General features: G+C 36.9%; 1 protein-coding gene across 3 annotated transcripts in view; it reads left to right on the forward strand.

Annotated features, from left to right (window-relative positions):
• Nucleotides 1–13,954, forward strand: part of LOC117383408 (F-actin-uncapping protein LRRC16A-like) — a 45,871-nt gene that overhangs the window by 1,884 nt on the left and 30,033 nt on the right. For all 3 annotated transcript variants that reach the window (XM_055227844.1, XM_055227846.1, XM_055227845.1), the window contains exon 2: nt 1,678–1,775. In XM_055227844.1, coding sequence (XP_055083819.1) covers nt 1,678–1,775 — 98 coding nt within the window. The remainder of the gene's footprint in view (nt 1–1,677; nt 1,776–13,954) is intronic.

Below are 13,954 nucleotides of genomic sequence, written 5' to 3' on the forward strand. Positions count from 1 at the left end.
CTATTACCCCACCCTGCATATGTGTTGGCTGAAGTCAACCTCCTCTGACGACCACAGCACTTGGCACATGGTTCACTGCCAGTAGAAGTACCACTTGTGTCATACCTCCTAATTAGCAGTTGGGAATGGGCAGAATGCTATAAAAATAACTTGTAATGTGCAATGGGCAACATTAAGCAGCTTATTAAGTAACATTCTATATTTCTGTACTTCACTTTTTACTACAGTGATGTGCTGTGTTACTGTGAGGGTTGGTAAAAGCATGTATTTGACATAGACTGCAGGAGTAAGTTATCAAATCTAAATTGCAGTATCATTCAATGCAACTGGCAAATTTATTTCCTTTTTACTCTACTTTACCTTACTTAGCAAACATGTTTTCAAATACATGTGATTCCTATTTGTTATATCAGTTCATATTTCTTCTCTTAAATGTTAATCCTTTTCTGAAATTAATTTTGATCTAATAGTAATAGTAATAAAACATTTTTAAAAATCACTTTCACAATCAGCCCTAATATGACCCACTAAGACTTTGAGGTGTGTAGGGGGTTACTCTGCATGCCTTCTGAAACAGGCTGCTCCTGTTTGAGACACGTGTGAGCGCAGACAGACTCAGCTGCTGCATGGAGAGGCGGCTGACCCACTTCTGTGCCATAAGCCTGGAGTCTGCAGAGGGTTTCTGTGGGCGTGAACAATCAATCTAAACAGCAACACCAAGTTAGCATGCCCACATATATGGCAAATATGGTATAATTCATTACTTTCTGAACTTTACCATCTTGTAAATCTATTTTTAGATAGTTGAAATAAATGTCAATGTTTCAATAATATTATTTGCACAGATTAAGCAGGAACCAGTGTGGCTATGGTAGGGCGATATGGTGGCTATGTCAAAATCACAATATACTTTTTTAATACAGCTCTACACTCAAACACAGGCACTTTTCCCCACCCTCTCCTCCTATTGGTCAACCTCCACCATGCGAGTGCCAGTGGACTTTACCAATCACAATTAAATGCAAACTTTCAGAAGAATCTGATGGGTTTGGTTACCTCTTAAAGGCAATACAAATATACTAATGAGTAGAGATTGCATCTATTTTATTATCTGGTTTTAAGAGTATTGTGATATTGCCAACTCCTGTCATTGTAGGAAGTATCCAGACAGAATGAAATGGCTACAACAGAAGCCATAGCTTTTTGACTGGAGTTTCTGTTCAGTTAATCTGATCTTTTTAGTAGTTGTCAGTTTCATGATCTGTATGAGCCAGTCCGTTCTGCTTTCTGTTGAATTCTGCTGAAATGTGCAGTTTCTTAGTATTTCTGTCTTTTATTACTTCTAAGCCGCTATGTTTGTTTTGACATGAACAAACCATGAGCTTCTCTGAGTGGGAATTATTGACAGGTGGATTAACCATCAAAATTTGTGGAATATGGTTTCAGACTGTTCGTATGTAACATGTGCATTCTTGGCTGTCTTGCCTTAACATTTAATACAAGAAAATAATATTATAATATAATATAAATAATATATTATTTCTGCCCTTGTAACTATTAAAAAAGATCCTTTTATAATGCCCATGTTTCCACAAATGTGCTATGATTCAGAAAGAATACTAATCTTTTGCCCTGTGTGCTTATTTCTAATGGTGAGTTTGTTTTTTGTGTGAGCAGACAGTGTGAGGGATGCAGTTGGGAGGAAGGTGAAGCTGTCGCTGAGGAGGAGAGTTAAACTGGAGATCAAAGGAGACAAGACGGAGAACCGGGTCCTGGTGAGTCTGACTCTGCCTCTTCAGAATTCAATACAGACAACTTTTCACTTATACATGTTTCACCCAAATCTGTGCATCTCATCACCACTTTAAAGATGTTGTAGTTTGAGCCTCAGTAACCTGTCACACTGCAATTTCTGTCTGATGGAAACATCCTTTTGCATATCAACCACCATCAACCACTAGGCCTGTAACGATAATTAATACATGGACTTATGGTTCAATATATGAAAGCTGGAACAATAGGTTTTTAGGCCAATATTTATCGCGTGTACATTTTCTGTGCACTATTGGGAAAGTTTTGGTTATTTTTTGCGTATATGATAAGAATGAATAACTCATTACAGATACAAACTAAGTACTGAAGTGTTTCATCCTAGCACAAAATATTTGACATTTAGAATAGTTTCTGTGGTTTAAATCTGCTCATGGGCTGTGTCAGTGGCATTACTTGGTTGCAATATTCTCGCTCATCATGTATATTTACTTCAGCAATATATCGAAATTCTAAATATGTTTTTGTGACAGGCCTATCAACCACAGAAATCTCCAGTCCTGTAAAACATGAGTGTTCTTAAGTTGTATGGTTTGATTTGTCATGAAAAAATCTATACATTTTACATGCATTGTTTATGGTTAGATGGGTTGTGATACATTTTTGAGATTTTATGTGTACTATGTGTAAGAAATAGCATCTCAGTGACATTTATTTTGCAAAAGTGTATAATTTTGCACAAAGTCTTAAATATTTCAACCCAATTAATTTATGCAGCAGCTGGACAAACCACTGCAGATCAATAAATATTTGACCATGAACATGGTCAGCAAATGGTAAATAATTAAAACCTGGTCACCCATTAAAACCACACACAGTCTCAGCAAATACAAAAAAACGAAACATAGCTGAGTGAGAACAGCCTGTAAATTAGTCTGTGGGCAAGGACCATAAAGTTTTATAGTGGAATCAGAAAGTTGTGATTAGGGCGTGAGAACTTGCATAGTGTGACTAAAGACTGAATACAGAGGGGGTTTCAACAAGTCACAGTAGATTTTATTATCAGTATTCTCCTGTCTTAAACAGCTTTGGACATGTTTTTATAAGCCATACACTGCACAAAGGATTTCATTATTGTTCACTACGATAAGAATAAGCGTGTGAGTCAGACTGATGGGAGACTGTATGATCAAACTGGCTAACACATTATCCTGTACTACTGACTAAATACTATGGAGTCATGCTGAGGTGAGGAGCTTCCGGCAAGTGATTTTAATTTTGGATGAATTGCTCTTGTCACTTTAGTTTTTAAGCACAGCACGGTTCCTTAAAATGACTTGTGTAGTTAAATCCCATTTTTTGTTTTGTCTGATTTGAGATGAAGTGACTGATAGAAGCTGGAAAATAAGCAAGCCATAAGATTTAGTTTAAAGAAAAAAAGCTGTATTTCTTCTTTGTCTTTTGTTCACCATTGACCACTGTTGTCATAATACCAAAATTTGATACTTGGCTTGATACTTGATACCAATTTTTCTACAATAGAATGCAGGCCTGGAACTGTCACAAAGAACAGCTCGTCACACATTTGGCTGGATTAGTTACATTTGTTCGTTTGGTTGTTTGGCTTTAGATCAGTGAACCTTAGATAACCTGCCCTAATATGACGTAGGAGATTAAAAAAAATATTTAAATAACCTGTCTCCTTTTATCCATGAATTGCATTGCATTTATCTCTGATATTATACCCACATGATGTTCAGAAGGCAATGATAAAAGAACCTAAAATGTGTGTAACTTTATGGTACGTTAGCATACACGCGCTGGATGCTCCTTCATGTTACAATCCGTTTCCTTTATTTAACAGCTCATCACCCATTTGGCTGGATTAGTTACATGAAAAAACAAAGCTGGAATAAAAATCTGTGCACTGCTTGTTCTGGGAATATGATAAGACTTTGCTACATTGCGGAGGCTTGGGACACAGGGACCCAGTGTGTACTCACAAATCAATGGCAGAACAATGCAGAGCTGTGGGAGTCAGTGCTGGGAAGAGGGATTCCAGTGGAGTGCTTCTTTCTGGTATTTCATCCACAGAATGACTCGGTGAGTTTGTGTCAACGCTCTACTTGACCACACAGAACAAATACACCACTGTTGGCTGTTGTATGGAAAACGACGCTGGGGAAAACCAATTATGACGGAAGTAACTGCAAGAAAAACAACATTTTGTAGAAGAGACAGCAATGTTAAAGGTCGTACAATAGTCAATATTTACAATAACATAAGATATAACATCACACATGTCAGAATTAAGTGTAATATTTAGCTTCATAAGCCTAACCCTGGTTGGAGACTGTAATAAGAGAATACATTGAGCGTACGTATAAAAAAGCTAATATCACTAATGAATTGTACATATCTCAGAAACAATTGTGATATTGTCAATTTTTTCTGCCACCTTTACTTTTTATTTATTGTTGTATTATTGGCATTTACAAGTACTTATTGCTCACACAAAATACTATAAAATGGGATTATTTACTTTAGCTTTGAGCCCAATCAGAAGTATGAAGGCTGACAGACACATAGTAGATCTTTCTATTTCCCTGTCACGCACGTTAACCCTTTTCCCGCCAAACGTTTGCTCTTTGACTGGAGCACTAACCGCCTCAGGCTCCTGTTAAGCACTGAGGCTTCAGAGAGACAGTCTTCTGCTGCAGCTTTGAAGAAGACAAGGCTAATAACATCCTCTCATCAGACACACCACAGGGGGAAGAGAGATGGAGAAGAAGGGATTAAAAAGGGATTTTTTTATTTATCAAAAATGGTTGTCAAAAAAATCAATACACAGATACAAATCCTGTTGTATTGATACTGAAAAAAATGCAGAAAAGGGATGATTTTGTTGTTGTATGTATAGCTTTAGGAGAATGGTAATATTCAAGGAGGAGTTTAGTTTATCACAATGGTACCAACATTTGTATCTAAAAAAATCTTTGATACCTAAATTAAGTTTTAAATTTTGGTATCATGACAAGACTACTGTGATTTTACAAAAAGCTTTTACATTTTACATGAACTGAGTTGCAACTCTCAGCAAACATGTGCCTTTTGCCCTTCTTCTAAGCAAAGTAAGGTGCTGTTTATTGTTGAGATGACTAAGCCCACTTTCACTATCATAAGCCTCAACAAAGCAACACATTTGTATTCAAACTTGTAGTTAGGAGTCTACTTTTGGCCTTCTATGTAATTTGTTTCTCTAGTACTGATTCTGAAGCTGTGAAAATGCATGACCTTATGATACTTTAACAACTTTATCTTGTTTGCTATAAATAGTGGAAGTGTGAAACAACGCTGGCTTGTGCACAGCAACAAAACACAAGGACCATCTATTTCTCAACCAGTTAGACTTCTCACGACAGTAAGTTTTATATTTTTTGTTCATCTGGTTGTTTGGCTTAACATCAGTGAACTTTAGATAACCTGCCCTAACATGGAGATAAAAAAAATATTTAAAATGCCTGTCTCCGTTTATCCATTTATCTCGGACATTATATGCACATGATGTTCAGAAGACAATTATGTCAGAACCTAAAATGTATCTGTTTCCCATTTATGCCATTTTAATTGATAGATTCAGTCATTTCTAATCATCAGTGGTCAGCTTGTGTCTTTTCAACTGAACTCCACAGCTAATCCTCTGTCTAAAAAGCTTATACAGTAGTTTGGAACAGAGTTTACAATGTGGAGAAAGAAGTGTTACCATTTTTGGCTAAATGGTAATGATTAAAAGTCTGTATTGCTTAGGTTAAGGAAATGAATATTGCTTCTTGTATCCACACTGTCACAGAAATATGACCCCAAAATAATTAACCTTTCAACCTCACCAAATCATTTAATGAAAAATCCTCCCCTAGCAGAATTTTGTATTAGTAAATGGACTTTCCCTAGAGAGAGATTTCAAGCTCAGAGTCCCGCTCCCCTGTCATTCATCTTCATGACTCCATAGGTCAGGGTCATTGTCACTTATACTCTCTATAATATAATTGACCAGTGTTTGTGTGTTTTTCCTCAATATTTTACCTTTGAACCTCATTATGTCCATTAGCAACTGGTCAAACCCTGTATTTACGTGATATTAGAATTTGTGGTCTTGCTATAGTGGGAAGAGCATAGCAGTGTGTGGTCACTAGTGCCTTATTGAATTGGGGTTTTGGGTCACCGACACATCCATTATTGATTGCTGTTAATGACATTTGTAAACCGCTGGTACAAACCAATGTGGCGTCTCTGATAATGGTTAAAACTATAAATCTTTAGTGACAAGCTGAGAGGAGATGTATGAGCTTGCACTATATATGTATAACTGTGTGTCATGTTTTGTATTCTATATAGTATGCTCTCTGATTCAGTGAGTGACAGTGGCTGGCACAAGCAGCAATTTTGCAGTGAAATGACCACAGTGACTTGAGGGCAGTGCTGTCATATGTGCTTGCTGCATGGCTGGCTTTCATGTTACTGCAGTTAATGGTGTGGCACAGCTTTTCTATTATAGCCATATGCAAACCCCTACCTTAGATTTATATCATATCTTTAATAACCTTTTTTATTGTCTGCTTGCTATGCAGTTGGACCTATTCCAAATAAAAAGTCCAGCTGTTTTGACTTTGACCTTTTTACATTTGAGCATTTGAGTGAGTCGCACATATCTATACATCTTAAGGTATAAAAATGAAGTAGTAATGGTACTTTAGGTTCCCAAAAGTATGTTAAAAATATATATATATAATGCACAGCTGCTTTTAAAATGTAAATATGTTCAAATCACCTCAGTGCCTAATATATTTTTGTAGGATTTTTACACATTGTTTGAATTTTGCTTTTGCGTGTTGCTAAAGTTGCCGAGGTAAGCTGTAATTTTTGCTGGTTTCAAGTCCCATAATGTAGCCACTGGTGCAGAGGAAATGCCCGCCCCGTATCCACCCTGGTCACTTTGTAGTGGGCTCTGTGAGCAGTCAAGTGCATCTGCTTTTCATCAGGTCTTATCAGGAAATAATTTAGCTGAAGAAATAAAGGAAGGGGTGATACTGATACCATTTACTGGAGCTAAGCAGTTTCAACATATTTGGGATATGATTTCTAATTTCACACGGCATATGCATTTACTTAAGCTGAATCGTCTGTTTAAAAAGCCATTTCATTTGACTTGTATCATTTCTTCTTTCATCCCTTAGCTTTGATACATAATTGTTAACCTAAGAATACCTTTTTATTAGAGCTCAGCCAACCATCCCTTGTGATCTTAACCAGAATGACTTCATTTTATCATTGACATTGGCAGTACAAGCGGTGGGTAGTGCCAACACCAGCCCAGACCAAAGCACCCCTCTCCCCCTCCCATCTGCGCTCAGTCTTTGTCTCTGTCATTCCTTTCTTCTCAGTGTGCCTCATCATCACCTGTGCGCCTATTGGAAAAACTGTGCAAATGTGTGTTTATTATGGAGATCAGTTATCTTGAGGGTTGGGTGGAAAAACTACTCATGACTATAGAGATCCCAATCTCAAATATTGTGGGAAACACTCTGATTATACAAGCACTGACTGCATAAAAGAGACATCAATTAGTTTTCTTTCACACAGTCTCATCACGTACACGTTTGTACATGTTTAAGACCTGCTTTAGATGGAACTGTTTCTATATTCTAATTTACATGCAGGTTTTCAAAAATGGCAATGATAAATCAGCTCTGTTGCCATATTAGTTAACAATTAAAACCAAATTGCATCTTTTGATTGGTTAATAGTTCTCAAAATGGCACCTATAAACAGTAAACATGGCACTTGTTAAATTTTGTACATACATAAATAAAATGTATTGTAAAATCTGTGAAACTTGTAGTAAGAAAAAAAAAAATTGGTATGAAAATATAAGGCTCCATCACCCATTCTTACTTTCCTTGTCATTAAGTTTGTAAACATCTCTCACTTTTTAACGGCTTCATGTTTGTTTTTCTCTTCTGTATTGATTCTTTTCATTCCAAAATGCTGTCTTCTTGGCATAGCTGCACTCGTACACCTCTGCGCTATTGTGCTGTTTGGCATGCTGATGAATCAACTAGGCTCTTCGTCTTATCTGTAAGTGAAACGCACACAGGGTTTTAGGACAACCTGCAGTGGGACAATGATCTTCTAGGACCCCCTTCCATCACCCCTGACAACAACCAACTCCAGCTCGTAAAAGCCCAGATCTGTATCCAATATTACATAGAACCTGCCAGTGTGTGCTGTGATAATCTGTAATATTTAAGCCTGGCAACCTTTGAATCTCCAGCCAACCCCAGATATGCTACGCTTGTTTTTGCTAAATGTATATGTGTACAGTGTTTTGCAATGAAAGAATATGATGTAGGCACTGTTTCAAGAAGCAGGTTTAGTCCAAATTTAGGGTTTGTTAACCTTGAAAAGAGGTCAACTCAGAGTTTTCCATTTCACAGTTGACCTAAACCCTGAGTCAGTCATTATGGTAACTCAGTCTGGTTTTATTCCTCTAACCGTGAATTTAACCAGAGTCTGCTCCTGAGGGGAGAGCTCTGATTGGACAGTTCATTTCCTCATTCACAAAAGTATAGGAATAGTTCAAACAAGATTTAATAATGATGCTATAACTTTATTTTCCATTTTTATGCATTTTGTTCAAGTTCGTCATTTAAAATATAACACAAGTCACTGTCTATGATAACTTCTTAAATTAGTTTGGTCATGTTTATCAGTTGAATATCAAGCAAATGGATCTATTTATTTAGTTGCCTTAGTTTAACACATGTATTTAATGTCACATGTAAAGGTACAGTTTAGCTTTACCATTATGACTAAAAACTGTACGTTGTTATCAAAAGTCTGTTGAATGTAATTTTGTAGGTTATATTGTTTGTATATTGCTTTCCTAACATTTCTCTGTCACCTGCACATATTTTTAGCCACATTTTTTCCTTTTACAATACTATATAGCTTATGGTACAAAAAAGAACCTGCACGTCCCAGTGTGATGCCACGAGGAAGCGTCTTTTCCTCCTCCATGCCACCACTCACTCTGCTGCAGCTGTGGTCTGATTACGGCGACCAATCACATGCGTTCAGGAAGTGCCACTGTCGGCCGCCTTTGTTCCTCTCCACGCTCCTCTCCTCAGCAGTAAAACCCATAATGACAAGCATGGCAGTGATAAAAGGAAATTGATGTGTCTTTTTAATGCTGTCCTTCGCTACTGGCACAATGTGAAAAAGGCATTGCTGTGCAAATTCAATATTCCACATTGAATCCCTAAAATCTACCTGAATCGTGCATTTCTTTGTGTTTTGTTCTTTTGAGCAATTGTATGTTACCTGCTCTGGCTTTATTAACCAACCTCTGAGGCAGTGCTTTCACAAAAATATATAAAAGATAGTAACTGATACTAAAAATAATATTGAAAAAGATGACATGAATAGGACTTCTCCTGAATGGTTTTAGAACGGTCTTGATCTACATCAGTACTAGTACAAGACCACACTGTAGTAATAATACTATTTTGTGTTGAAAATGACGTCTATTGTTTAAGCGGTACCACAATCCGTATTGAGTATTGAACCTTTTCCTTACTATCGAAATTGAGTTTAAAATTTTAGAATCGTAACCACACTACTCTTAAATAGATTGCATGTTTTGGCTTGTACGTATGTTCCACACTACACCTTTAAGTATAAATTGTGCAGTGATTTTGGCACACTGGGAGGCTGCAGTGCGGTCGAGACCTCGGCTGCCATGTCAGCAGCTTGTACTGGCTGTAGAAAATCAATTTATTGTAGAAGAGATTACCACACGCCTGCCTTCTGATATGCACCTGAAGTGTACAGTTATATGCTTTAAACATTTTTACAGTTAGCCCTTAAGTCAAGACATTAGCAATTGATGGTGGTGTAGTAGTTTGATTTATATATTTATCTATTTTTTATGCAGGGAAAGGAACAGTTTAATAATCACCATTTTATATTAATACATGAATTAAAGACTGGCCATAACAGGGAAAATGAGTTTGTTGGTCCAAATTGTGAATAAAGCATTTTTTCTTTGATCCAAACAATGCTAAAGAGAGAAGATGTCATTGTTCCATATCGGCCTATTGAGCTGCTGTCTGGGAACTCTTGCCTCTGTGTTACACCATCCATAAACGCTCAAGTCGATTGGAGAATTACATGTTGTCAGCAGTGTACAATTTATTTGACACATTCATATTGTCAAATGCTGGGTACATTAACATAAATGAGATGCAAGAAAATGTGTTTAATTACATCATTGCAGAATGTTTATTTTTTTATAGACAAACTACAAATGGGTAAATTCTGTATTCTAAAGCAGTGGGTCCCAGCCTTTGTCTTAAGTGCCCCCTAAGCGTTTTCTCACTTTCTGAGTAGTTTGGCTATAGGCAAATAAATCACAAAAGAATCGCATAACATGGCTCAGATGCAAGGATTTGTTTAATTACATCATACGTTTATTTTTATAGCCAAACCGCAGATTGGTAAAATAAGCAATAGGCAAGGCAAGGCAAGATTATTTTTATAGCACAATTTGTACACAAATTCAAAGTGCTTTACAGAAGAAGACATTAAAATCACAATACAACAATCAAATCACCAAATAATTACAAATAATCATCATAAAATGAACATTAAAAGAGAAGAGTGCAGAATAAAAAACCTTTCAGTCAGTAGTGCTCAAATCTTTTTACAATGCAAGGCAGATTTAAGAACATGTTACGTTTTATGAGTTCCACCAGTTCTAAAATTATAATTTTTTTTAAAATCACATCTTCCAAAGAATAGAAATGCATTGTTCATGAAAAATGCCTGTACTGTACACTGCTGATCCCACAACATGTTGATCTGAACAAAGATATGGTCATCTCTGCATTGAATTGGACATAGATGAAATGGCTCCCAAACACTTTGCCTTCATTAGTCTGTGGTCTGTGATTGGATTTAAGCTGCGGTTCCTTATCAGCAAAACGGCACTTAAAATCTATTAAGTCCCTCCTCTTTCACTGCAGCCTTCTCTGTTGTCCACTAACCAATTGATCTCTTACTTTACATTTACTTACACATAGGGCTGTAAATTCTATTCTTGTATATAAATATTTGCTCTGTGGCTAAAAATACCTTCTTTCCATTGGTGTATGCTGACAGCAAGCTCATTGTTACTCTTTTATACTACACACGAAAAGTGGCATCTGTGTTTATGCTTCTCAACCCTGTGTTGCTCATTAACATGTAGCCCATTAATTTATAGCCTTTGTCATTAAAATCCACAAATATAAAAAATAACTAGGCATGTCTGATATGAACTCTTTAGCTTAACCAGTTTCAACGAATCTGGTTTTCATAAAATAACATGCAATTTGCCCAAAACAGAAATTAATATGGGCAATATAAAACTTAAATGTGATTTGTATAGAAATTGGCTTTACTTTTTTAATTTTTGATCTGTATTTTAAACAAAAAACAAAACAACAATTTCTAGGTTTTCAAACCCAAAATTTCTAACCCAAAATTCCCACAGCAGTAGCAATATTGTGAGTGATGGGTCCCGTGGAGTGTGAATGCGCCTTGAGATGGTTGAAGAAAGCCTTTTTTTCAGCACAGTATCTTTCCTCCGGCTCAGTGATTATAGATAAAGCATTGTCCAGTTGCTTGTGGCAAGGATACAGAGTCAAGACTACACCACTGTGATTGCTTTGGGGTGAAAAACTCATTGGCATAGGTCCACAACATTACTTTTATGAGTGACTGAGCGTCTATCAGTTTATACAGTATTTGCAGCATGGGCCAGCCGTTACTATGGTTACCACTGTCTGTCTCAATGGCTGTTCATGTGGGGGAATCAAATGGGGAGAGAGGGATTGGCAGAAATATAAACGTTAGTGAATACATTGAACACTACAGTATTTTTATTATGCCAGTGCATGCAGACTTGTTATTTTTACTATAATGTCATTACATCATGTAGCCGACATCGTTCTGTAAACTTGGACACCACTGATGAATAATCAATGAATAGAACATTTGAATGTACACCATACATTTTGTGCTTGATGGGAGAATTCAGACACCATTTGTCCCACTCTCAAGCATTAAATACATTACATTAATAAAGATGGTTGCGTTGGCGAACCTATCTGATGTGAATCTAATGCCAAATCAATACGCAAAAGACTGCAAGCTAAGAAGTTGATGCAGCATTTGCTAACGCGATCTCAGATCGAAAAGCAAAGTGAAGAACATTTTATCTTTTAATCTCTGATATGGGAGAGTTTCTTTGCCATGTTACTTTCAGACAGATACTATGCGGCACTTAACTTTCCTTAACACTACTTATAAATGTATCACTAATCTCTATGTCTGCGTGTTTGTAATTCTAAGAGACCCCTAGCAGATGTCCAGTTAGTGTTCAGAGCCATGATGTACCCATCATGCCATCTGGTTGTCCCAAACAAGCTGGGGGCAATATGGTGGTCATGTGAAACTCTGGCTCAAAGTAAAGCTCTCGGCCTGAACTCAAAGAGGGAGAGAGAGAGGGGCGGGGAGAGAAAGAGGAGGGAGAGAGCAGGGAGAGAGGAGCGGGAGGCAGCAGGACAAAACTAAAGTGGAGGGGCGGGGATATGGATTTGGGGGCTGTAATGTCTGTCCACTCCAAAAAACACAAAGCAAGACTCATTCATGTAATTACAATACAGTCAAAATGTTGAGTCACAGCAGACTAGTCACAGTTTCCGTGTTTCAAAAATGGTTCCTGGGCTTAACCTAACCAACATGAAACGTTTAGCCTTAGTCTTAAGTTAAGGGCCGTGTACTCATTTTCCCCCCATGTATTTGAGTTAAATATATCTTGCCGCAGTAGAGATAGACTTTATAAGAAGCTCTTGAGGTTAAAATAAGTCAGTTTAGAAAGCATTTTATTGTCCGATATCATGTCCATGTTTTTAAGAAAGTGAAAATCAGGTACAGTACCTTTTTAAGTTGTTTACTATATATATTGCAACCATACAAATTCTATTTAACCTGTGAACCTTCCGCTGCAAAAACCTGAAACCTATCTTTGCTTGTTGCTTGCGGTAGAGGAGGTTATGTGTGGTCACTGCCTGTCTGTGTCTATCACATCAAAGCCCTCACATGCACAGGCACCTACCCGGGGCTGTCAGATTCTGCTAGTCCATCTTTTTTATATTTATTGAGCCTATACTACAGTTATAACTAAAATCAGTTTTAGATGCTGTTTGATCTTACACATGGGTTTGTGCATTTGGACTTCGATACCTTTTGGACTTATGAAAATGATTAGCTGTAGGAATAAAAGCATTAGTAAATAAAATGATTTGTAGACCAGATATAGTGTCATAGTTTTATTACCTGTTGAATTTTTTGTCATTTTTCTATATCATTTTTAGTTGTTGTACTTTCACTTCCTGTTCAAAACTAAGGCTGTTTTGTTGCTGTATTGTATTGATATTCATTCAGCTTGAGAAATTTAGCAGTATTGTTTCTAATTATGTGCGGTCTTTGTGGTATCACGTCTTATATTGCCTGCCACTGTACAAGTTTTCGAAATATACTGCATCTAACTGTGATATTTCTGAGAGGCATTGTAATTGGAGCTCTAATTCTTGGGTATGTCCAAAAATAGCTTTAGCTGTCAGCCTTATACCACAGGATACTCAAGATTTTGACAATTAAACCCAGCTAATTGACCTTTCTGGATTTAACAGTTGTTTGCCTTAGAATAAAACTTTTTTGCAGTGGAAAGACTCTGTTCCACCGTGTGACGTAAAACATGTGTGCTCCACTTTGTTTTTAAAAGCCATACACAGAATTTGGATGATTTCAGCCCTGGAATTGCTCTACTGAAAAGGTAAAGGGTAGCTGTTCACAGGAAAAGTACTACTACATGATAAGGTGGAGATGTAGACAGACTAATCATAAAGGGTTGCAAACATTTGTGAATGAAACAAAACACAACTCTGGGTATGTTTTTGAGGAGGTAACATGGCTTACAGCTCACAAGAATCTGTTTTGTGTAATATAGGACTTTTAACAGAACTGAAAAACTATGGAATCTTTGTATTTTTATATATATTATCTTTATCTTATTACATCC

This window comes from Periophthalmus magnuspinnatus, chromosome 16, assembly GCF_009829125.3.
Source record: "Periophthalmus magnuspinnatus isolate fPerMag1 chromosome 16, fPerMag1.2.pri, whole genome shotgun sequence".
Classification (NCBI taxonomy): Eukaryota; Metazoa; Chordata; class Actinopteri; order Gobiiformes; family Gobiidae; genus Periophthalmus; species Periophthalmus magnuspinnatus.